This window comes from Maylandia zebra, linkage group LG9 (genome assembly GCF_041146795.1).
Source record: "Maylandia zebra isolate NMK-2024a linkage group LG9, Mzebra_GT3a, whole genome shotgun sequence".
In the NCBI taxonomy this organism is placed as follows: Eukaryota; Metazoa; Chordata; class Actinopteri; order Cichliformes; family Cichlidae; genus Maylandia; species Maylandia zebra.
Genome location: NC_135175.1, coordinates 465,405 through 490,886, shown reverse-complemented (window position 1 = coordinate 490,886; position 25,482 = coordinate 465,405). Strand labels below are relative to the sequence as shown.

At 41.9% G+C, this 25,482-nt stretch overlaps 1 protein-coding gene across 1 annotated transcript in view; it reads left to right on the top strand.

The window, feature by feature from the left end:
• The window catches only part of reck (reversion-inducing-cysteine-rich protein with kazal motifs), an 87,510-nt gene that overhangs the window by 16,737 nt on the left and 45,291 nt on the right, over positions 1-25,482 (top strand). Inside the window, exons 2-10 of the mRNA XM_014410977.4 lie at positions 9,977-10,035; positions 11,469-11,543; positions 15,294-15,330; positions 16,963-17,048; positions 17,124-17,171; positions 17,677-17,710; positions 19,550-19,747; positions 21,048-21,306; positions 21,407-21,580. Coding sequence (XP_014266463.2) covers positions 9,977-10,035; positions 11,469-11,543; positions 15,294-15,330; positions 16,963-17,048; positions 17,124-17,171; positions 17,677-17,710; positions 19,550-19,747; positions 21,048-21,306; positions 21,407-21,580 — 970 coding nt within the window. The remainder of the gene's footprint in view (positions 1-9,976; positions 10,036-11,468; positions 11,544-15,293; positions 15,331-16,962; positions 17,049-17,123; positions 17,172-17,676; positions 17,711-19,549; positions 19,748-21,047; positions 21,307-21,406; positions 21,581-25,482) is intronic.

Sequence of the window (25,482 nt, the reverse complement as noted above, 5' to 3'; positions counted from 1 at the left end):
AGAGCAAAAAATGTTTGTATCGTCAGCAAAGAGAACCATTTTTAATACTTTGGACACTTTACAGATGTCGTTAATGTACAAGTTGAAGAATTTTGGACCCAAAACTGACCCTTGGGGTACACCACAAGCAATGTCCATACATAAGGAGCAACCACCATTTATTTTCACAAACTGCTTTCTGTCACTTAAATAACTCCGGACCCAATCTAAAACTACCCCTCTGACACCATAACGTTCCAGTTTTCTTATTAATATATCATGATCTATAGTGTCAAATGCCTTTGTCAAGTCTATGAATAACCCAGCCACATATTGCTTTTTGTCTATGGAATTTGTGATGTATTCTATTGAATCTAATAGTGCCGATGATGTTGATCTGCTTGATCTGAATCCGTACTGACTCTCAGTGAGTAGTTTATGTTTATCTATAAATTTTTCCAGTCTGTTTTTAAACAGTTTTTCAAGAACTTTTGAGAATTGAGGTAGTAAAGAGACAGGCCTGTAGTTTGTGAAATGGTGTTTGTTTCCAGATTTGTATAGAGGTATAACTTTTGCTATTTTCATTCTGTCTGGAAATCGACCAGTTTGAAATGATAAATTACAGATGTATGTAAATGGTTTTATAATAGCCTCAATGACTCTTTTAACCACTATCATATCAATATCATTACAATCCAAAGATTTGTGATTTTTACATTTTTTGACAATTTCAAGAACTTCATTTTCATCAACGGCTGTGAGAAACATAGAATATGGATTTCTGTCAATCAGTGTATCGGGTTTTTCCTGTGCTTTCCCAGGATGAGTGATTGTTCTTGCTAAATTTGGTCCAGCAGTTACAAAGAATTCATTGAGACTATTTGCCACAACATCCATATTGTATTCTTCATGGTCATTACAAATGAAATACTTGGGATAGTTCTTTTGTCCAGTCCCACATTTTATAACACTGTTCAGGATTTCCCATAGTCTTTTAATATTATTTCTATTTATATCTAATTGCTTCTGTTGGATTGTAGTGTTATTTTATGCCATGTTATACCCCGAATTAAAGATTGTGAATTATTATGTAGTTTAGTTTGCATTATTCTCCTGAATTAGAAGAAGCTGATAACTATTACATTAGCTAAACTGATTTGCATTACATTAAACTGCTGACTTGTTGTGAATGAATGACATTGTTTTATGATGCATTATACTGCTGAGTTATAAGAAATACTGTTCGCAGAGAGTTATTGTCTTATTTGTCTGATTAGAAGAGAACAGAGCATGCTGGAGTTTTCTGCCCCATCTCAGCAGGAGCAGATAAACAGGGAGCCAAGGTCGTAGCTCAGGCGCCGTGTGAGAGAAAGCATGCGAATGTTTAGGCTTTTTATGATAAGGTGGAGGCACCAGAGGCTATAAAAGTTTGAGCAATGCTCCACCATTTTGAGATCAGAGGCTGTCTGCATACAGTGTCCATCTCCCACGCGTGTGATCATTAAAATCATCGTTTGACTCAACCCGGCCGGACCAGTGTTGTTATTGTGGTTTTTCCTCTTGTTTCCATCCCCAATTTTGAACTCGTAACAGTTCTTATAGTATTCCATTTTACTAAATCTAAGTATATTAGTTAACCTATTTTTATATCTTTTGTATCTGATTTCAGCATCTTTAGTTCTCGTTCTTAAGAACTCTCTGTATAGAGCATTTTTCTTTATACATGCATTTTGCAGACCTTTTGTTATCCATGGACAGTCCATATATTTCTGTTTCCTACTATATTGCTTTATTGGACAGTTGGTATTGTACAGTAATGTAAATATTCTAAGGAATTTATTATAAGCACTATTAACGTCCTGTTCCTGATATACTTCACCCCAGTTTTCCTTCAATAAATCTTTTTTAAATGCATTCATTCTTTCTTCTGTTCTTACTCGTCTGTACTCTTTTTTACTGTCCATTTTATTGATCTTGTAATTCCTATCATAGATTGTAAAAATTGGCAGATGGTCACTTATGTCGTTAATCAGGAGTCCACTTACAGTCTTATTTTCAATGTCATTTGTAAAAATGTTGTCTATGAGAGTTGCACAATGTGATGTAATCCTGGTAGGTCTAGTAATTTTAGGGAATAGGTTCATACAGTGCATTGTGTTTATAAATTCCTCAGTGGTTATATGTTTATTTGGGTTTAGCAAATCAATATTGAAGTCTCCACAAATGAAAACTTTTTTGCGAGCCATTTCAATAAATGTTTCTTCTATCCAGTCTTTAAATGTCTCAATACTACTACCTGGAGCTCTGTATATACAGCTAATGATTACATTTTTACTTTTTTCTTTACAAATTTCAACTGTAATACATTCTAGTACATTATCAATCACCATCGTCATCTTTTCCACCACATTAAATTTCAAGGATTTGTCCACATACAAGGCCACTCCTCCTCCTCCTTTCTTTCACCTAGTTATAAATGTGAATTCATAACCCTCCAGTTCAAAGTCTGTTCCTTTTTCCATATTGATCCAAGTTTCTGATAAGGCAATGACACTAAATGGATGTGAAAACTGGTTAAGATATTCTTTGATTTGACTAAAATTAGCATAGAGACTTCTACAGTTAAAGTGGATAATTGATAATTTATTCTCAGTTTTAATCCTCTGATTGTAGTCTTTATTTGTATAGTAGCAGCAATTGTTATTGTTAGATGAGAAAAAGTTGTTGTCTGGATCTATTTCATATTCCAAGTCGTGTGTATTGTGATCCATATAGTTAAATGTTTTCAGTTCCAATTGATCATATTCTGCAACTGTCTGACTGATGCAGCTGATTCTTCCAGATGTATCTGAGTTCTTCCTTCCAGTGTGTGTCATAAGTGAGTGTGTGGTTGTCTGTTACCTTGTTTGCCGTCCAGATCGTGTTGCTCACTGATATTTTTCGAGATCCGCCATATTTTTAATGGTCAGAACTTTGGCTTCCTCTGGTGATCCGTTTAGTTTAATGAATATTTTGCAGTTCGTCGTCCAAGTGCTTTGGATTTTTCCCAGCTTCTTAAGGTGTCGCGCTTTTTTGGCTATTTCAGCGTTGTGTTTGGTTAGATGTTCATTGATAAAGACATTAGATCCTTTTAATTTTCTTCCTTGTTTCAGCAGCGTAATCTTGTGCTTTCGATTTACAAACCTTAATATAATAGCCGGTATGTTGCCGTTCCTCCTGGGAAGAGGGTGGCATGCTTCGACAGAGTTACAGTCCAGGGCAATCCCTTTGGACCGCAGGAAAGCAGCCACCTGTTGTTCCGTGGAGCTAATGTCAAGCTCTCCAGGTTCCTCATTGCTGTCAGCGGTCACCGCCTGAGCGTATGACCGGGGTTTAATATGGAGCCCAGTGATGATGACGTCGTTTATCCTGGAGTATTGTTCCAGGTCAGCGACCTTACTTTCCAGGTATGCAATCTTTTTATCTTTTTCGGCATTTTGGATGCGGAGGAGCTTTACCTCCTCCACAATTTCAATGATATTTTTCTGCTGCAACCTGATAGTAGAAATTTCCTCCATTATGAAGTCAAGGGACTTTTTAATGTCCTCGACTTCCTCAGCTGTCGGTGTCCTCTTCGGCCCCATTTTATCTGGTTACCCTGGTAGCAGGTTCAGTCAGCTGATTCCTCAGTCAGCTGTTAGCCTGGTAACGTGTTGGCTAGCCTGCAATTACCTCGTTAAAATGGATGGAAAAGATCTCGCTACCACTTTGTGGTTGGGAGGAAGATTGAATCATCATTTTTATTAATAACGTATACATTTGTTGTAACTATTACCCAAGTAGGTATTTCTAAGTTGAATTGACTGGGGTTAAATCCAGCTGATCACAGGCTGTGCACAGAAAACCTGCTGGATAGAAATGACTGTGAGTTGTGACTCTTTCCCCACACTGAGACACCATAATAAGACACTTTGTAAGCCATATAGGACAACTTTCTGTGGTAAAAACATATTTCAATTATACGAACTTTAGATTATAATCGTATCACAGTTAGTCGACTAAAACTCAAACTTAAAGAATTTAGATGCCTGAAGTAGTCAGATGTAAAAGTATTTGGACAAACACACTTTTGTAATTTTAAATCAAAAGGGTTGCAATAACACACACACACATACACAGACACGCACAGCTTGGTCTTCATGCAGATCTCACACCTCGTGCTCCTCTGTCCCATATCTGTGGCATTTACGTATTATTTGGCTGCAGCACTTGCTTCAGTACTTGCTAGAGCAGGTCACCTACTAACTTGAAGGCTGGTGGTTTGATCCCAGTCTGCATGCCTGGATTGCTGGTGTGAATGGGTGAATGTGCAAGTTGTGTAAAGCACTTTGAGAAAAGCACCATATAAGAACCAGTCCATTTACTTGGAGAGTTCAGGTTTCAAAAACCAGTTTCAGGCTTTATTGTTGGTTTTAATGAAGGTTTTTGTTTTTATTTTTTGTAATTCATATTTACAGAGCTTGTGTGCGATACTGTGATCTTAGTTGGTGTGAGGGAGAATTGTGTTTTAGCCATATTACAGTCCTAATGATTTCACACAGCAGAACAGTCATTCTCTCTGTTTTTGTAAATATTATATTTAGTATTTTTCCTTTATTGGATAGAGACAGCAAAGAGGAGAGAGAAAGAGGGAGACGTGCAGTAAAGGTCATCTTTAGTAGTTACGTATGTATGGAAACAATAGCAGTGTGTTTAAAATAATAATCATAAAATAAATAAGGAAACTTCATGGGAAGAAGATACATTATTGGCTGAAAATCCTTTTTACACAGTTTATTTTAAATGGCAACTATTTTGAGTAAAGACTATAACAAATATAGAATAAATATTAAACAAGGACAAAAGCGATGATAATCATACCTTAGTTTTATATTTGGTTACAACCTGATTTTTTTATTCAATCGGGAATAACATAATAATCTCAAAGCAGCTATAAATCTGTGCCTGAGCTGAAGTAGGCACTTTGCCCTTCTCCAGCTGAGGACCATGGCCTCAGACTCTTGTCTTCACACTAGGGTGGGGTCTGCTGCAGTGTGGGTTGGAGGCCCCCACCCGATGAAGCCAACAGAACCACATCATCTGCAGATAAGAGGAGGTTCTGTGCAGTTAACTTTCTTTTTCTGAATGAAGTTGATATGCTACAGCAGCGGTCCTCAACCCCCGGGCCTCGGACCGGTACCGGTCCGTGAGTCGTTTGGTACCGGGCCGCGAGAGTTGAGGCTCAGGTGTGAAATGTTTGGTTTTCAGGGTTTTATCGGTTTTCAGCGTTATTTTGTTATCGTTTTGATCGTTAACTCGGTTTTCCTGGGTCTTTTCACGTGTGTTATGAATAAATCTTCTTTTTTTGGTACCAGTACCGGTTTTATTTTGTTGTATTTATCCGCGACACCTTAAAGGCCGGTCCATGAAAATATTGTCGGGCATAAACCGGTCTGTGGAGCAAAAAAGGTTGGGGACCGCTGTGCTACAGTGTATTTTATTCCAACTGCTATTGAAGTGAACAGTGTGGCTCTGTGGAGGACTCTGGTTCCTGTGTGGATGCAAAGCTCAAATTGGGCCACCGCTTAACAGCCAGCCATCAGCCCTTCCCAGTCCCTCCAGTTATTACATCACCTGCCATTGTTTGCAAAATCTGTGTGTGTGTGTGAACAAGAGTTTATTTGTTCTGAGGTCATTAGGCCAAACTGTGGACGCAGCTTTAGAAATACTGAGAGGACGTATAACATCAAATGTACACATTCAAAGAGAGAAACAGTTACTGTCCAGTAAACCTAAAGGACACTTCATCATCATCATCATCATTTCAGGACAGCCACATAAATCACACTTTAGGCAAGGCAAGTTTATTTGTATAGCACAATTCAACAACAAGGTGATTCAAAGTGCTTTACAGAGACATTAGAAACAAAAACAAATAAAAAGCATGATTTAAAATTGATTAAAACAAGCAAACAAAAACTAATTAACAAACAAACAAAACAGTATATAAAATCAAAACAGATAAAATCAGAACAGTAGATAAAATCAGTAGTTAATATAAGTTTTGAAATTTAAGCTTAAAAGTGTGGATTTGGTGCTTTATTCAAATGCAGCTGAGAATAGGTGAGTCTTCAACCTGGATTTAAATAAACTGAGTGTTTCAGCTGATCTGAGGCTTTCTGGGAGTTTGTTCCAGATATAAGGAGCATAAAAGCTGAATGCAGCTTCTCCGTGTCTGGTTCTGACTCTGGGAACTGATAAAAGACCGGATCCAGATGACCTGAGGGATCTGGATGGTTCATACTGGGTCAGGAGGTCATTGATGTATTTTGGTCCTAAACCATTCAGAGCTTTATAGGCCAGCATCAGAACTTTAAAGTCTATCCTCTGACGGACAGGCAGCCAGTGTAAAGACCTCAGAGCTGGACTGATGTGGTCCACTTTTTTGGTCTTAGTGAGGACTCGAGCAGCAGAGTTCTGAATGAGCTGTAGTTGTCTGACTGATTTTTTAGGTAGACCTGTAAAGATGCTGTTACAGTAATCAAGCCTACTAAAGATGAAAGCATGGACTAGTTTTTCCAGGTCCTGTTGAGACATCAGATCTTTTATCCTTGATATATTCTTGAGGTGATAGTAAGCTGACTTTGTTATTGTCTTAATGTGTTTTTCTAAGTTCAGGTCTGCATCCATCACTACACCCAAATTTCTCGCCTGGTTTGTGGTTTTTAGATGTATAGATTGAAGTTCTCTGGTGACCTGTAATCGTTTTTCTTTGGCGCCAAAGACTATTACCTCAGTTTTGTTTTTGTTTAGCTGGAGAAAATTGTGGCACAACCAGTCATTGATTTCCTCAATGCATTTACCAAGAGCCTGTACAGGGCCTCGGTCTCCTGGTGACATTGTGATATATATTTGTGTGTCATCTGCATAGCTGCGATAGTTTATGTTGTTCTTTATAATCTGTGCTAGTGGGAGCATGTAAATGTTAAACAGAAGGGGTCCCAAGATGGAACCTTGGGGAACTCCACATGTGATACTTGTCTGCTCAGATGTGAAGTTACCTATTGATACAAAGTATTTCCTGTTTTCTACGTATGTTTTGAACCAGTTTAGTACAGTTCCTGAGAGACCTGCCCAGTTCTCCAGTCGTTTGAGTAATATGTTGTGGTCAACTGTATCAAATGCTGCACTGAGATCCAGTAAAACTAGGACTGACATTTTTCCACTGTCTGTATTCAGACATATGTCATTAAACACTTTGGTCAGAGCGGTTTCAGTGCTGTGGTTCTGTCTAAAACCTGACTGGAAGGCATCGTAGCAATTATTCTGTTTTAAGAAGTAACTGAGCTGTTGAGAAACTGCTTTTTCAATGATCTTACTTAAAAATGGGAGATTTGAGATCGGCCTGTAGTTGTTCATTTGTGTCTTGTCAAGATTGTCCTTTTTCAGTATAGGTTTGATTACAGCAGTTTTTAGTGGTTCTGGAAACACACCTGATAATAAAGAAAAGTTGACGATCTGTAACAGGTCTGACTCCAAAGTCTTTGAGACCTTTTTGAAAAAACTTGTTGGCAGGACATCTAAACAGCAGGAGGAGGAGTTCAGTTGACCTAAGATGTCCTCCAGGTCTTTGCTGTTAATCAGGTGAAACTGTTTCATGGTGTTTAAACAATTTTTCGGTGGACACAGTACATATCCTGGATCTGCTGTTGATGTACCAATTGCTTGTCTAATTTTTTGGATTTTTTCTGTGAAGAATTTGGCAAAGTCATTGCAGGCCATGGTTGAATGAAGTTCAGCTGCCACTGACACAGGAGGGTTTGTTAGCCTGTCAACTGTAGAAAATAAGACCCGAGCATTATGGCTGTTTTTAGTGATGATGTCAGAGAAGTAGGACCTCCTTGCATTCCTCAGTTGTAAATTATAATTGTGAAGTTTCTCTTTATAGATGTCATAATGAACCTGGAGGTTTGTTTTTCTCCATCTGCGCTCAGCTTTCCTACACTCTCTTTTTTCATTTTTCACCAGTGTGGAGTTTCTCCATGGAGACTTCTTCCTTCCAGAGATAACCTTCACCTTAATGGGAGCAATAGTGTCCATTACATTTAACATGTTAGCATTGAAGCTATTGACGAGCTCACTGACTGACCCTCTGGACAGGTCAGGTGTTAATGGGAAGACCTGGTTAAAGATCTCACTACTGTCTTCAGTTATACACCGTTTTGTGATCACTGCTGTTGATATATTTGTGTTGGCTGAGATTTTACTTTCAAAGAAAACACAGTAATGATCAGACAGGCCCACATCAGACACAGTAACCTCTGAAATGCTCAGGCCCTTGGAGATCACTTTACCATGAAGGTTGCAATTTTTAGGCTACAGCGCAGGTTTGAACTTTACTCAGCAGGCTCTCCACATCACACACTCACAGCACAGCTCCTCTTTAGACACAAGTGTAAAAGACCCGCACACACAAAGCTACAGATCATTTGTTTCACGTCTGTCAGCACACTCACTTTCTTTCACATCTCATCATGCCTGCCAACAGTGGTCATTAAGGAGGGCGCAACAAAAGGAAGCTACTGGCTGGTGCAGGGGTGTACGCGGATTGAAAGACCAAACAAGGCCATGGATACAACAGAATGTACTTCTCATCGTGTTTTAAACACATGCAGTGTGTAGCGTCACACACAGGCTGTGATGAATGCAGTGTCAGTACCCCCCGGTTACTATAGTTCAGCTGTGAGGCAAGTACTTATTCTAGTATTTAGCTGAGTGATACACATGAAAGCTTTCAGCCATGTGTGTAGACAAGATGGGTTTGTTTTTACACAGCACTGGAAATAATTTTCTCACTTTTAGTGTCATTTTTGCACTTTGAAGTCTGTAAAAGAAATGAAATGATTTGAATAATATGCTGTGGCCTTCATGTACGTCAGATCTCATCTGAACTGAGCACAAACACACTGCACTAACTCATGTAATCCCAACTCTTTCAGGCAAAAGTATTTTTGGACAAGATACTGAAACATAAATTACTGTCCTCCTAGCAACTGCCAAACCCAGACTCATACGTCAGATGGGAAAGGGTGATCGGTCACTCTGTTATTCTCGAGAGCACAGTGGCCACGCGCTTTATTCCACTGAACCTGATGCGTTGATGGGCTTAGCGATGTAAGGGTTGGATGCAACTGGAAACCAGTTCCAAGCAAAAGTTCCGAAGCACACTTAAATACTCACATCAGTGCATAGTGGCGTCTGCTTCATCTCAACCAACCAGTTTAATGTATTTGCATAGCATGAAGGTTAGTGCAACAAAGTCACTCTGAGATTGGAAAGGACGTGTCAGAAGACGTCATCGTCTCATGTGGATCCAGTTGAATCTATTGTACTAACATAGACCGCTGTCAACCACTTTCATGTAATCCAACAAATAGTAGAGCTTCCCTTTGTTCACATTCAGGACTCTTTGTCAAAGTAGGTCAGTTTTGTTTTTTTGAGTTTGTTCTCTTTGCTTTTGCGTTTGGTTGTTTTAACAGTCCACGTGCTTCTTTAACTTGCTTGGTACCATCGTAGCATTAAGCAAACTGTACTGACAAAGACCTCACTGGGGCTAGGTGCTGTTGGCATCCCAGTTCAAGCTATCAGGCAGGTAACTCTCACAAGTGCTGTCAGTTTATCTTCTTAGGTTGGTGGTTTGTGTAATCATCTGTTCTCCCTGTTATTAAGCTGCTCAGTGTCATTCGAGGGCTTTAATATATCACACTCTCATAAATCCTGACATCCAGTAACTATGCTGACTAACTTGGCTCAACCGGCATTACCCCAGTACAGTTGGAAAAATAATGCCATCAAATCCCTGGATTTGCCTCCAGCCACAGCAGTGTGATTTGACATCATGTGAGAGCCGTAGCTCTGGGTGAACCAAACACTGATGGCGATGCTCTAACTGACTCTAACTTGATGCTTCTGTCTGCAGATCCCTCCTGTTGCCACCATGCTGCCGAATTCTCACCTTGCAGAGAAGCTTGTGGCCAGGTATGAACATACACATTCACAAACACATAGATGCTTGTTTCATGGCTGTGTCCATTTATGTATTTGCCCTCAGAGAGCCTCCAATGAGAGGTTTTCAACCAAGTAAATGTGCTACCTGCAGTCCTCCAAAACCCCAACAGCATGTAGCTCAGCTGGCCGTAGGTCAAATGCTGATTGGCTTACGAATGACCCAGACCAGGTAAAGGATTATCATGCCCCTCCCAGACAGCACCAGTTGGACCACACACTTTGGACACTGCCTCCATGTGGCAAGAGATGCTCTCTGCAGTTAGACGGGCTTTCATTTGCTCCCTAAGGTCATCTAACGCACTACCAGTGGAACACCATGTTGATCCCACAACAAGCCTTACTCACATCAAATCAGATTGTCTTTGAAGCTATCAACTTCAGTCTCAACTTTTTTTAACTGACAGAAGGTGACGCTCGCTCTCCATCCTCATGTCAGTGAAAGAGGACTAAAGGAAATGTGAGAGAGGCTTTTGCATCAGAGCAAAAAGCAGCTGAGTGTTACAGTTTTATTGCTGCACTTTAAGGAGGTGCTTGGGAAATTGTGGGTGAGGGGTGAGAAGGGGTGATGGTTTCAAGAGAGATGCCGAGTAGACCTTACTGTGATCTTATTGACCAGCAAGTGAAAGTTGAAAACCAGTAAAGAAAAAGCTCAGAAAATGCTGAAAATCAAGTGTTGTAAGATGCACAAAAAGGGGAAGTAGTCTTTGGAAGGGTTAGTATTAGTTTTTGTTTTTAAGTAAAACTTTTTTACATTCAAAGATTTCAGAAAATATAAATTTAACTATTGACTTTCAGTCACAGTATCTCCAAAAAACCAAGCACTGCTCTGACAGAGACGCTCTGCTGACATCACCTAGTGGTGAGCCTCGTCCCACCCAGACTGGTTTGAGGCAGAACAAACCATGTACCAGCTTTGATTCAATTTTATTTATACAGCACCAAAACACAACAACAGTCTCCTCAATGTGCTTTGTATTGTAAGGTCGACCCTACAATAATACATACAGAGCAAAACCCAACAATCATATGACCCCCTATGAGCAGCACTTTGGCGACAGTGGGAAGGAAAAACTCCCTTTTAACAGGAAGAAACCTCCAGCAGAACCAGGCTCAGGAGGGGCGGGGCCATCTGCTGTGATTGGTTGGGGTGAGAGAAGGAAGACAGGATAAAGACATGCTGTGGAAGAGAGACAGAGGTTAATAACAGATATGATTCAGTGCAGAGAGGTCTGTTAACACATAGTGAGTGAAGAAGAAACACCCAGTGCATCATGGGAATCCCCAGCAGCCTACACCTATTGCAGCATAACTAAGGGAGGATTCAGGGTCACCTGGTCCAGCTGATCCAGATTTACGGTGTAGATTGTGTTATATAAAGTCATGATTTTTGCTTTTTCCTGCAGCTCACCACTATAAAGAGTGAGTCACGTCTGAAGCATCTCCTGCAGAGGTTACCTGGTTACTGTCCAGAGTCTATGGTGAGTCCATTTCACATACAGCAGCTACACGTACACTAACCAACAAGATGGCTTCTATTGGAAGCCTTGTCTCATGATTGTATTGTGTTGTGTCATAAGGTTTGAATATATAACACTTAGAAAATGTTGTGAATAAAAATGTTTATTAGCCTCACAGAGTAACTCGTATATATTTTGGCTCTAATATGCACAATTTCTGCAGAAGACTCATATCAGCATCTCTGCAATATAACTGACACGTGGACATGAGTTTGTGTGGATGCATGTTGGAGTGTGAGGGCAGGGTTCGCTCAGGTACAGTTGGCCCTGAAGTTAATGAGAAGCCAGTACAACAGAATTTACAGGATGCAGGAGCGTACTTAGAAGATCTAGGGCCAGAGCTACTGCACATGAGCCCAGTCCCCAAATAGTACTGATCGGTGTGGTTAGTTTTTTGGATCATTTACAACAGGGCTGCCCAGTCCCAGTCCTCGAGAGCTACTATCCTGCAGCTTTTAGATGCATCCCTACTCCAACACAGCTGAATCAAATGGTTTGATTACCTCTTCAGCATGCCATCGTGTTTGGCAAAGGCCTGATAACAAGCCATTCATTTGATTCGGGTGTGTTGGAACAAGGATGCATCTAAAAGCTGCAGGACGGTAGCTCTCGAGGACCGGGATTGGGCACCCCTGATTTACAACATTTGCATTGTTTTCAGTTCATTTTTCTACCAACAGCTGTGCAATTTAGCTCAAACAAATAGATGATGTTCAGCTGCAACACAAGGAGCTGTTGTTAATTACAGTAAGAAAAACAAACAACTAGTACACATGTACGTTAAATTTAGGCCTACGCAGGTCATTATAATGCAAACAGGCTCCAGTAACAACAGGCTCTGATGTAGACTGTCCCCATGTGCCCATGTTCTCTAGCATTCTTGTATTTCGACAACTTGCGAAGGAATAAAACTTTGAGGACTAAAACAAACCATGAACTACTCACTGGCAAAGGTTTATTTTTATGCTCTGCAACCGACGCTGTTGCTACAAAAGTTTCTTCTGCTGGATCTGTTTGCTAAAAACAAAATGGATTTGCAGACTTTGTGAGGGGGTCCGTACTCCTGAGCTGTAAACAGCTGGGAGGGCTGGTGGGCGGGGCAGCGTGGACAGCCAGGTTAATGCGACTCAAGAACAAGATGATGAAGGACTTTGAAACTCATACCATAGATGCATCTGTGAAAAATAGTAGTATTTCAGTATCGTCACCATATGTGTGGTGATTTCACTGACATGTTGTGACACTGGGAGGCAGGTTCAGTTTGATGGTGTTTCACATGTAATTTGACTTTCCTCGTCTTGGTCTCCCTGAGAGGTTTCAGCTAACGCCCAACGCTGTCCTCATCATCTCATACACATGTTAACCTACCCTTATCCTTGTGTTGCTGTGTGAATCCTCTGGATCGTTACTCATTAAAATAACTCTGTTAGGTGATTGCTGGGCTCAAACAAACAGCTTGACCAGCTGGCATTCTCGCCGTCCCTCTGACCACTGAGTCTAGAGCTGCCCTCTGCCCTGTCAGTTAATAAACTGTGGAAATCTCTGAGTGCAGAATAGATTATGGAGATTATGATCTTTGATGTTGTTCTAGTAACCTTACTGTCCTTAGCTTTGCTTCTTTTTTCTTTTGCACAACTAAATTAGATTATTCACCGTCTCATGTATGCTTTCACACCATCCCAAAGGATACCAGGGGACAGGTGATGTGTGGTAGAGTTCCTGTCATTCTGCACTGATGCCTTTGATAATGCCAGAGCTGCAGGAGCTACTGCTGGTATCTGTGTACGTCAGACTGATTGGTGAAGAAACAGATCAGAGTACGATCAAAAAAAGTGTCCTTGGGGATGTTTGTCTGTATATTGCCCATGTGTCTGTCAGACCAGGCTCCTCTAGGTGCTTATCTGAGACATTTCTAAGGTGGGTTGTCTGTGTGCGTGTGTGTGCATCCAGGTGAGATCCACTCCAGTGTGAGTCATGTGACAAAACGATGACTGCGTATGTCCAGAAGAGAAACATGGATACTTTCAGTGGACCTGTTTTCATATTCAGTCTCCTTTCTAAGTCTTTGTGACTGTTGACTGTTGTATAATGAACTTCCCTGTGTGCTTTCCAAAGACCTGAAACTCTCTCTGGGTCTGTGGTTGATTAACAAGCTGTGATGGATAATTGCTGCTGTTCCTCTCTGTGAAACAGAGCTTCAGTGTAAAAACAGATCACAGGAGGAGGCAGCGTTCCCTTGTAGTGACAAAAATGTATTCGCTGTACAATTTAAAATAAAATGAAAAAATAAAAAAAGACTGCTGCTGTTCATGGAAACGTTATCAAAAAGGAGAAAAGTGGACACAGAGTGTCGAGTAGTTCAAGAAGAGCAGAGCAGCTCCTGTTTATCCACCTGTGTGTTTGGTGTGTTCACGTTTCAGTGCTCAAGGAATAAAATATTCATCAGCACTGTGAGACGATCCTGGTGAACAGTACAAGAACGGGTAAGCACAGCTGACTACAGAGAAGATAAATGAGGGGCTGGTAGGTTTGAGGAAACAACAGTCTCTTTTTACTCAGCAGTGAAAGCTGGTTACCTTATGGAAGTGAAAGAACCCGAGTTTTCAAAGCCAAACTTTGAGCCCGGTGAGTTTGAAGAAGTGCTTTCTGAAAGCTGTGAAGAGAACACAGCTGACATGTCAACAAGTGTACGTCTTACTGTCCTGTACCAGCTCGACAACATGTGTCTGCGTCCCTCAGCTGTAGGACGCAGAGGACGCAGAGGGCTCTGGTTCCAGTGGGAGTTTCCTCACATTCATATTTTCAACACTCGTCTGTTTCAGTTTGAAATGAAGAATGTAGAGTCTGTTCTGTGTAAAACTGAACTGGCTCAGTTTATTCAGTTATTTTGTAAAGTCATGGGATTTCTGCATAACTAATATAGTGCAGCAGATAACTGCTGTGTGAGCACCGGCTCACTGAAACTGTTGATCCAACAACCAGCGAAGGAGCCGTGCACAGTGTGCTGCATCACGGGTCACACCTGGGCTTGCTGCACATCTGGAGTCGAGTAGACATGTGGTCAGCAGAGCAGCCAATCAGAGCTGCTGATCTGTACGTTTGCTTTACAGCTGTCTCTGAAAATAAATCATTGGTTAATTGTGTCTTTGAAACATTAACACAATCACAAAACTTTATTAATCCCTGAGGAAATGATGTGGGCTACAGCAACAGACTCAGCTAGTTAAATAATCCAATCTGTTACAGAGTTCACACATTTAACAAATAGCACTAATATATACAAATCACTCTATTATAAATATGAAGAATATTATAGAGTGGCCACATAATAACTCGTTCAGTTTTTTGTTAAAGCAACATTTTCTTACATCCAACCAGCTTCCTTCTCTCTTCAGCCAAAGTGTAACGCCCTCTTCTATGGTTGGTGGAACAAGCCAGAAACATTATTCTTATCACCTGCTAATTTCACCCATTTACTTTCATAAAAGACCTGCAGACTAATATATTCACATGGAATTATAAAGTTACCAAAGTTCGTGCTTCTTCTCCCAGACATTGAAGTGGAATTGCAAAATTGCTTTTTTAACAAACCCACGGTGTGTGAGAAAAACAGAGCTACATATCTGATAATTATGCTACCTGAATTATAAAAGCTGTTATTAAGGTTTTTTGTTAATAACCTCTGACATGAACCATTTTTATGTCTTACAGAATGAACTTTGGATGTGCATCAATTCTACACTTCCAGGTAAGCAGGTGAAACCACGACATCCTGATGCTGATCTGCTGTTGTATTTAACCACCAACCAAAATAAAATCTGTCTGCAAACTGTTGCACCGGCATCTGTTGGTGCAGCACATGTCACACTCAAGCGCAGATCAGAGTCCAATACAAGGAATGACATTTATTTACACAATCACCAAGTGCAGATACAGTGGGGCAATTGCAGGGTCCAAGGGAAAAATCCGGGAAGGGAATCTCATTCACACTTGCTCTCCGTAGATGACGGGTCCAGGAAAACTATACACGGGGAAACGCCGGTTACTCAGAGGCAAAAACACACAGGAGATTCACAGAGCTAGAGATTCACTAACGTGTCTCGCACAATCATCCAGCAATGAGACCGTCTGTGTCCCGGCCTTAAATGTCCAACACATAATTGCAGCCTGATAAAGAGAAGGTATGTGAGCCAAGGGCGGGAGCCCGCAATGAGCTCCGCCCTGGCGGGGAGGTGAGAGGAGAAAGTAAACAGAAGCACACGTGGCCGGGCAGACACGGGGACAGCACATGTAAATGTACAGTACATACTGTTTATAGAGGAACATTGATGAGAGATGATAGCAGTGTCAGGTTGTGTACGTCATGTTCTTAACAGCATGGCTTTGTAGCAGTCGGCAGCTTAGCACCAACTGAAAACATTTGCTTGTTGTGGAATCACAGGTGTCTAAAATGTCCCTCTGGGTGTTTTCTGATGTGACACTGTTGAGGGCGGTGTCTACTTCGGGCTATGCAGCACAGTGGCGAGACCGCTGCTGCCTCACAGCGAGAGCGTGTTGGGTTTGAATCAGGCCGGGGTCTTTCTGTGTGGAGTTTGCATGCTCTCCCTGTGTTTGTGTGGGTTGTCTCTGGGTGACTTCCTCCCACAGTCCAAAGACATGCAGTTAGTGGGGTTAGAGTCACTGGTGGTTCTACATGCCCATAGGTGTGAATGTGAGTGTGAATGGTTGTCTGTCTCTGGGTGCTAGCCCTGCGTCAGGCTGGAGACGTGTCCTCCACCCTGCCTCTCGCTCTATGTTAGCTGGGACAGGCTTCAGCTCACCGATGACCCTGACAAACATCAGCAGAAGAGGATGGATGGATGAAGGAATCAAAAAAACCTTCCTCCAGTCCTCTCAGAGTGAGACATCGTCCATCATTGATGTTCACTGATTTCCAGCAACATTCATGGATTTACTCTTAAGCTGGTCCTGCAGGTGTGTCTGTACACGTGCACGATGGTGGCTGGACAGATGGGGGAGAGGACTTTCCACCCACCCCGGACACATGGAGATAGTGAAGTTCACTCTGCAAAGATCAGAATATACAGCATGAGAAGCACAGACAGTGACTACAGTGAACACCTTTGTTTTCAGACATGTGACAGCAGAGCTTACTGCAGGCAGTGAACTCGCTCGCTCTGCTTCACCATAAAACCACCTCCATGGTGTTATCGCTGCTCTCGTTTGAATATGAAAATCTCAGAATAAGTAAATGTGAATCTGTTTTCATAATTCACAGTAACAGTAAATAAATCAGTGTCACAAAGTGTGATAGTTAATAGCCATAGAAAGAAATCCACGTGGCAAAGAGCTGATTCTCTGGTGTATGATTTGCTTGCAGGAGTATCGAGGAAATCAGAAGGCTGGGTGGGGCTGGGCTGCTGTGAACTGGCCATCACGACCGAGTGTCGCAAGGAATGCAAACAGGTGAGATGCTGTGAGTCCATCCTGGGGTGCGAGCTGCTGTCCCCAACACTGATCTGATTTCTTTTCCCCATGTAGGCATCTTCAAAAAATGATATAACAAAAGTATGCAAGAAAACCACAGAGGTAAGTCCAACAGCTTCAGAGAGGTGAGATTATTTTGCAGTGGCACACTGTCAGACAGATGAAGTTCTTAGCTCTGTGTTTCTGTGTCGCTCACAGATGGATTGTTGCTGTTATGCTTACATCGCTTATTGAAGCTAGCTGTCAGACTGTAAATGTCCTCGTGCTTGTTTCTGTCTCTTCCTCCTTCGACTGCTCCCTTTACAGATTTACAAGAGTATCAATGTGTCGATGAAAATGTGCTTACATGGAAGTTACTAATGTTTCCACACTGTTGTTGTTATTATTATTCCTTCAAGTGTTTTCTTGGTCAGAATCACAGTTTCCTCACGTCTGTTCCAATGTTTGAATGAAATGTGATCAATCACTAAAGCACAAATATAGGTTTTTTTAGTCAAGGGTCAAAGGTCATTCAGTGGTTCAGAGACTTGAATCCAGTAACATGTTTCTGCTGCAGTAGTGTGGTCTGTGTGAGCAGAGTCACCACAGCTTCTTGTTCTCATTCTAGAACTCGCTCTACAGCTGCATCACCAAAAATGAAAGTAAGTCATTCACTCACTTCCTGCCACATTTAGTGTTTTTGTCTCCATCCTTGGTTTGTCATACGTACTATAAATAAACAAATAGCAGAGCATTGTAATTTGCCTACCTCATAACTTCTTGTTTAGAGGATATATCATTATTATTATTGTTGTTGTTGTTGTTGTTGTTGTTGTTGCTGTTGTTGTTGTTGTTATATCTGTTTGTTGTGATTCTTTACAGAATAGTTTGAGTGGTATTTGTTTTTTGCTGTACAGTGCCAGTTTTATTCTTAGTTTTATTTGTCACACTTGCATTTTTCACAGGGTTAAACAAATGTTAATATTAGACAAAGATAATCCAAGTTAATGCAAAACACTCATTAAACAATGGTCTATTGTGAAAACAAACCTTCCTTTCACCGTTAAAGAGTGGCTGCTCCTTGAACCTAATGAGGAGAAATGCAATCGAGCGTTTGTAATAACCAGCAGTGAGTCGTTCATGTTGCTCTGAAGGCTGCTTTTCTTTGCGGAATTGTTTTCATTCAGTCACAGTGGAGGATTTCCAAGAGCATGCCACAGTGTGTCGATACACAGCAAAAACTCCAGTGTTAAATTAATACTAGAGAGTGTCTGTATGTGTCCAATCCTCTGAGTGTTAAATATAAGTGCTGATTTTCTAACACTGGAAAATAACTCAAAATGGTAGAAATATTCCAGTGTTAGAAAATCAGCACTGCTCAGTGTTAGCCATTGTTAATCTTCAAAACTGACTAGGTTACTTTTAAACATATAACACTGTTATATTTAACACTCAGAGGAGTGGACACATACAGACACTCTCTAGTATTAATTTAACACTGGAGATTTTGCTGTGTAGGGTTTGAGTCCAGTCTGTCACTAAGCCTCTTCAAAACCTGTTTGTTTGTTTGTTTGTTTGTTTGTTTGGTTGGTTGGTTGGTTGGTTGGTTGGTTGGTTGGTTGCTTGCTTGCTTGGTTGCTTGGTTGCTTGCTTGCTTGCTTGCTTGGTTGGTTGGCTGGTTGGTTGCTTGGTTGCTTGGTTGGTTGGCTGGTTGGTTGCTTGGTTGGTTGGCTGGTTGGTTGCTTGGTTGCTTGGTTGCTTGGTTGGCTGGTTGGTTGCTTGGTTGGTTGCTTGCTTGGTTGCTTGGTTGGTTGCTTGCTTGGTTGCTTGGTTGGTGGACCATGCTGCATAACCTGAGGGTGCTTGAGCTTCAGGTGTGGGTTCAGGGTATATGGTTCCATCAAAGCAGAGCCCCAGACCATTACACTCCCACCATGTTTGTCTGTTGGTGCTTTGCGTTTATGAAATGCTGTGTTAGTTTCATGCCGATGGATCGGGACTTTACAACACACAGAAGATTTTATCAAAGGTTTTGGGGCTCGTCACAATGTTTTTTGTCAAATGTGAGATGAGCCTGTGTGGACTTTTTGGTAAGCAGGGGCTTTTTCCTTGGAACTCCTTGATGCCAGTTTTGCCCCGCGCCTTCCTTAATGCTGAATAATGAACTCTGACCTGAGGCGAGTAAGATCTGCATTTCTTGTTTCTCTCTGTGCTTCTGTGCTCTTGGATGAATTGTCCTGGATGGAGTCCTCACTGTTCCAGTTTATCTGTGAATCTGAGACAGTGTGACAAATAACAAAGAAAGCACCATCACAATGATAAACTCTTCATTTCTTTGCAAGTCATGGTATTGTTTCCCTGACTGTAACCAACTGGGATTTTGGCAGAGCTTGAAAACCTCAGGCCCACTTGGCACAGTCACTGCATACTTTGATACTCCTAACCTCAGCCAGCTGTTCTTACTGTTTAACCTGTGTGTGCATGTGTGTGTGTCCCTGCAGTGGGCTCTACATGCTGCAGCTATGCAGGTCGTCACACCACCTGCAGAGAGTACTGCCAGGCCATCTTCAGGACTGACTCGACCCCCACCGTGTCCCAGATCAGCGCTGTCAAAGACTACTGTCAGACTCACAGTGCTCAGCTGATTCACTGTGTCAACAACTTCACAAAGTCCTACCCCATACACAGCCCTGTGGACAGTAAGTCCATCTGCTTCACACACAACAAAAGGAAGTGCAGCTCAGTGTTTGCTATGAAGAGAGTAAAGTGCTGGATTAGAAACAAACTCCATGAGACTCTGCAGATGTCATATGGTGCATATAAAACGATCACTAAGACAGGAAGTTGAGTACAGCTCATCCATGTTTACCACTGACTGAGCTACCATTCACTCCAGAGGTAATACAGAAACATTTGTTTTTAATAATTTCCAAGTGTAAAAGCAGTTATGAATTCATGCTGAAGAGTCGGCAAGTTGGCAAAAATGATCTTTATCCATAACTTTAAAAACTCAGATGAAAGGTTTTTTTCCCCCTCCTGTCCTGTTTGGCTCTTTGCCATCAGAATTATTGTCTAAAGGCAAAGATGCCCAACGGATTTACCTTACCAAATGGACCATCCCGGCCTTGCCGTATTGGTCTATTTGATTCCCCTTTTATTGTTTACTTTATTTTATTTTCACTTTCTACGCACGGGACAGACATGACTGGGGGAAAGAAAGAGGGAAAGAAAAACAGAGGGATGGGGATAAAGGGCAAAAAACAAAAACAAACAAAACAAACCGACAAAAAATACATCTATGAATCACCTGGATCACCTGTTGAGAAAGAAAAAAGAGAAAACAAGCAAAAAAAGACAGCAATATAATAAACGACATCATCGCGATGATCTATGTGAAGATAACAGTAAATACTAAATATTGAATATTATTGTGCAGCACGTAAGATCGACAGTGCACAGTGTGCTTTGCATATGCAATTACTCAGCACTCACCCAACGTGGAGACAGTTAAATAGACACTGTACACACCATCACACTCCCCAAGCGTACTCTATATCCCAGGTCTACGCACCCTTGCTTGAAGGTTTGTTGAATAAACCTTTTGTTGCACCACGTGACCGTCCTGAACACCGAGCACATGGATGTGTTTACCCCACGGAGCCCTGCTGTGCAGCTCAGTGCTGCAGCCAGGCCTGGTGCAGACGGGATCCCCACGACTGGTTCTTGTCTTTGGTTCTGTTGTTCTGTCACTAGTTAGTTAACATGAGTGTATTAACCAACCCACTGTGGGACGTCTGCACTAAACATCTTCCATAAAGCCAGCCTCACACACAGAGTGACATCCTGCACATTTGACTATATATGTTTAGTGTTTCACTTCGTTAAACAGACATACAAATATCTGTGGAAACTCTGTGTGTGCAGTTTCGTGACTGATGTAGTGAGCGTGGGAATTTCAGTGGGCGATGTATAAACTCAGTAACGTTGTCTCACATGCAGGTCTGTACTGCTGCGACAGGGCAGCTACCCACTGCCAGATGGCTTGCCGACAAATCCTTCGCACTATGAGCACAGAGCATGAGATTATGGAGGGTTTGATCAAAGAGTGCGGCTCCCAGCCGCTCCCTCAGGAGCCTATGTGGCAGTGCTTTCTGAGCAGTGTCCAGACTCCTTCCATAACTGAAGAGGATAACCTTCCTGCCAAGATGGACTGTGCCAAGCTGCACTGCTGCTCCAAAGCCAACACCTCACTCTGCAGGTATGCCACTTTTAGTTCTTGACATCAGTGAAAGACGGTGTTTGGGTGTCATTTACAGCGAGCAGAGGTGAACTACAGGTTGATTATAAATGTGTTCCAGGGACATGTGTCTGGAGATCAGCTCCAACTGGGGCAGCCAGACATGGCAAGACTTTGACCAGCTCTGTGAGTACAACCCAGTGGAAACAGAGCTCATCAACTGCCTGGCTGACGTCAGAGAGCCCTGCCAGCTGGGCTGCAAGGACCTCACTTACTGCACCAACTTCAATAACAGGTCAGTCTTCTACTGCTCACCCACTTTAAAATGGCTGTGTTATGGTCACTGCATGTCAGTGACACGTTATCTACATATGTAGGAAGTTCCTCACAGGGGCCTGAATTTGTACTGTGCCAACACAAGCTATGATTTTGTGCCATAGACAAAATCAAAGTGAGGAAATAAAATCTTATTTGGCATGATGTTCTTAGGCGCAGGTGAATAATTCGTACTCTTCGCCTTAGTATCGTTATTAAACTTTTAATGCATATCTGATTTTGTACTGTTCCCACTGACCACTTCTCATAATCACCTGTGTCTGTTCAGGTGTGACATTGTAGATAAACGTGTGGATCCCCAGATCTGAAGCTTGCACACCATCAACATTAACCTCCTAAGATCCGAACGCTTTCATTTCATGCATTTTTATTTTCTCTTTGCTATTTGGGCTGATTGGGACATGATGAATGAGGGTGACCGTGGCTCAGGGGGTTGGGAAGCGTATCTGTAACCAGTAGGTCGCCGGTTCGATCCCTGTGCTCTCTGTCCTGGTCATTGTGTTCTTGGGCAAGACACTTTACCTTGCCACCTACTGGTGTTGGCCAGAGGGGCCGATGTCGCGATATGGCAGCCTGGCTTCTGTCAGTCTGCCCCAGGGCAGCTGTGGCTACAACTGTAGCTGCCTCCACCAGTGTGTGAATGTGAGAGTGAATGAATAGTGGCATTGTAAAGCGCTTTGGGTGCCTTGAAAAGCGCTATATAAATCCACTCCATTATTAAAAACAAAGAATTATCTTTTTACCTGATTTTGCTCTACAAGGGCCTGACATCCACATATGAGGACATTCGTTTTAAATTTTGATAGAGAAGTAGCAGAATAACGTCCTCGTAAGTGGATATCAGGCCCTTGTAGAGCAAAATGTAGTATTTTGGTCTAGACAACCCAAAATGTGATGTCCACATTTGTGGACGCCAGGTCCTAGGAGGTGAAAACTAGAAACTTGTTTCATGCATTGTAATGCCATTTTCTGACTTTGATCTGTTGTTCCTTTTTTTAGTCACTATGTTTTGAAGTGTGATTAACAAGTAAGTCAAAAGTTCTGTGACTCCACCTGAAATACCAGAAATAGGTTTTCACTATGGACTAAATAAACATCAACACACTGACTTAAAGGGAGTCATCTAGAAAGAGCTGATCATGAACAGAGACAAACTGTTCATTGATTTAAAAGTACACTTCTGCAGCTTGTTGATCACAGCTTGTGTGATCTGGATGTCCTCATAGGGTACAGTGTAGTGTAAAGGTGTATCTGTGGGATGGGACACAGTATTACAGGAAATACTGGTACATGGCAGGTTTATTCATATAGCACAATTCAACAACAAGGTGATTCAAAGTGCTTCACAGAGACATTAAAAAACAAAAACAATAAAAAGCATGAGAACAGGTGAGTCTTCAACCTGGATTTAAATAGTTGTGTTTGCTCATTTTCCTTTTGTTTTGCTTTGTTCATTTGTCTCTTTTAATTCTATTTTGTTGTACTTTTTCAACATGTTCAAAATAAAGATAAAAAAAATAGAATAAATATTAAACAAGGACAAAAGCGATGATAATCATACCTTAGTTTTATATTTGGTTACAACCTGATTTTTTTATTCAATCAGGAATAACATAATAATCTCAAAGCAGCTATAAATCTGTGCCTGAGCTGAAGTAGGCACTTTGCCCTTCTCCAGCTGAGGACCATGGCCTCAGACTCTTGTCTTCACACTAGGGTGGGGTCTGCTGCAGTGTGGGTTGGAGGCCCCCACCCGATGAAGCCAACAGAACCACATCATCTGCAGATAAGAGGAGATTCTGTGCAGTTAACTTTCTTTTTCTGAATGAAGTTGATATGCTACAGCAGCGGTCCTCAACCCCCGGGCCTCGGACCGGTACCGGTCCGTGAGTCGTTTGGTACCGGGCCGCGAGAGTTGAGGCTCAGGTGTGAAATGTTTGGTTTTCAGGGTTTTATCGGTTTTCAGCGTTATTTTGTTATCGTTTTGATCGTTAACTCGGTTTTCCTGGGTCTTTTCACGTGTGTTATGAATAAATCTTCTTTTTTTGGTACCAGTACCGGTTTTATTTTGTTGTATTTATCCGCGACACCTTAAAGGCCGGTCCGTGAAAATATTGTCGGGCATAAACCGGTCCGTGGAGCAAAAAAGGTTGGGGACCACTGTGCTACAGTGTATTTTATTCCAACTGCTATTGAAGTGAACAGTGTGGCTCTGTGGAGGACTCTGGTTCCTGTGTGGATGCAAAGCTCAAATTGGGCCACCGCTTAACAGCCAGCCATCAGCCCTTCCCAGTCCCTCCAGTTATTACATCACCTGCCATTGTTTGCAAAATCTGTGTGTGTGTGTGAACAAGAGTTTATTTGTTCTGAGGTCATTAGGCCAAACTGTGGACGCAGCTTTAGAAATACTGAGAGGACGTATAACATCAAATGTACACATTCAAAGAGAGAAACAGTTACTGTCCAGTAAACCTAAAGGACACTTCATCATCATCATCATCATTTCAGGACAGCCACATAAATCACACTTTAGGCAAGGCAAGTTTATTTGTATAGCACAATTCAACAACAAGGTGATTCAAAGTGCTTTACAGAGACATTAGAAACAAAAACAAATAAAAAGCATGATTTAAAATTGATTAAAACAAGCAAACAAAAACTAATTAACAAACAAACAAAACAGTATATAAAATCAAAACAGATAAAATCAGAAATAGATAAGATTAGGGATGGGTATCGTTTAGGTTTTATCCGATACCGGTGCCAAACCGGTACTTTTGAAACGGTGCCGGTGCTCAAACGGTGCTCAAACCGGTGCTTAAAGAATGGAGAACACAAAATTGGTCCAAAAACCTCTCATGTTCAGCTGGTTTTTTGTAAAAAGATAACAACGTTAGCCTTTTCTGCAGCTATAGGGCAAATATGGTATCACTCTTGGCTGGAAGCAGTGCTTAAACAATGGAAAAAACACAAACTTTATCCAAAACCTCTCATGTTTAGCTGTTTTCCACTTTTTCTTTGGTCATTTTAGCCTTTTTGGCCAGGGTGAAGGGAGCATCTGCCATCAAACAAGAAGACAGCCGCATGTAGCTATGATGATGTTTGCTAGTTCACCTTACATGCATTAATGTAATAACGTGGTTAGCCTACTCAACGTAAATTACACACGAACAACATTAAGCTACTCACGCAGAGAAGAACGGCTGCTGCTGTTCCACCTCAGACACTTCACACCTCCTCTATTCACCCTGCTCACTCCCCCCCACCCCCAACTGCAGCATCCAATACACACTCAACACAAGGCTCCAGCCTGTCTCTCTCAACCACCCAGGTTAGGAGGGAACTGAGGAGGATTAATGGCAAGAAGGCAGCGGGTCCAGATGGCATCAGCTCGAGGGTCGTCAGGTCCTGCGCGGACCAACTGTGTGGGGTGATGGAGCACCTCTTCAACCTGAGCCTGAGGTTGGGAAGAGTCCCACAGCTCTGGAAAACCTCCTGTGTTGTACCAGTGCCAAAGACTTCAAGCCCCAAGGACCTCAACAGCTACAGGCCGGTGGCTCTGACATCCCACCTGATGAAGACCCTGGAGCGGTTGGTCCTGGCTCAGCTTCGGCGCCTAATAAGCTCATCACTGGACCCACTTCAGTTTGCCTACCAGCCTGGCATTGGAGCGGATGATGCCGTCATTCACCTCCTACATCGTTCCCTCGCTCACCTGGAGACCGCTGGAAGCACTGTGAGAATCATGTTCTTTGATTTCTCCAGTGCCTTCAACACCATTCTTCCCTCGGTTCTAAAGGACAAGCTGGAGAACTCTGGAGTGGACCATCACCTCACTACCTGGATCCTGGACTACCTCAC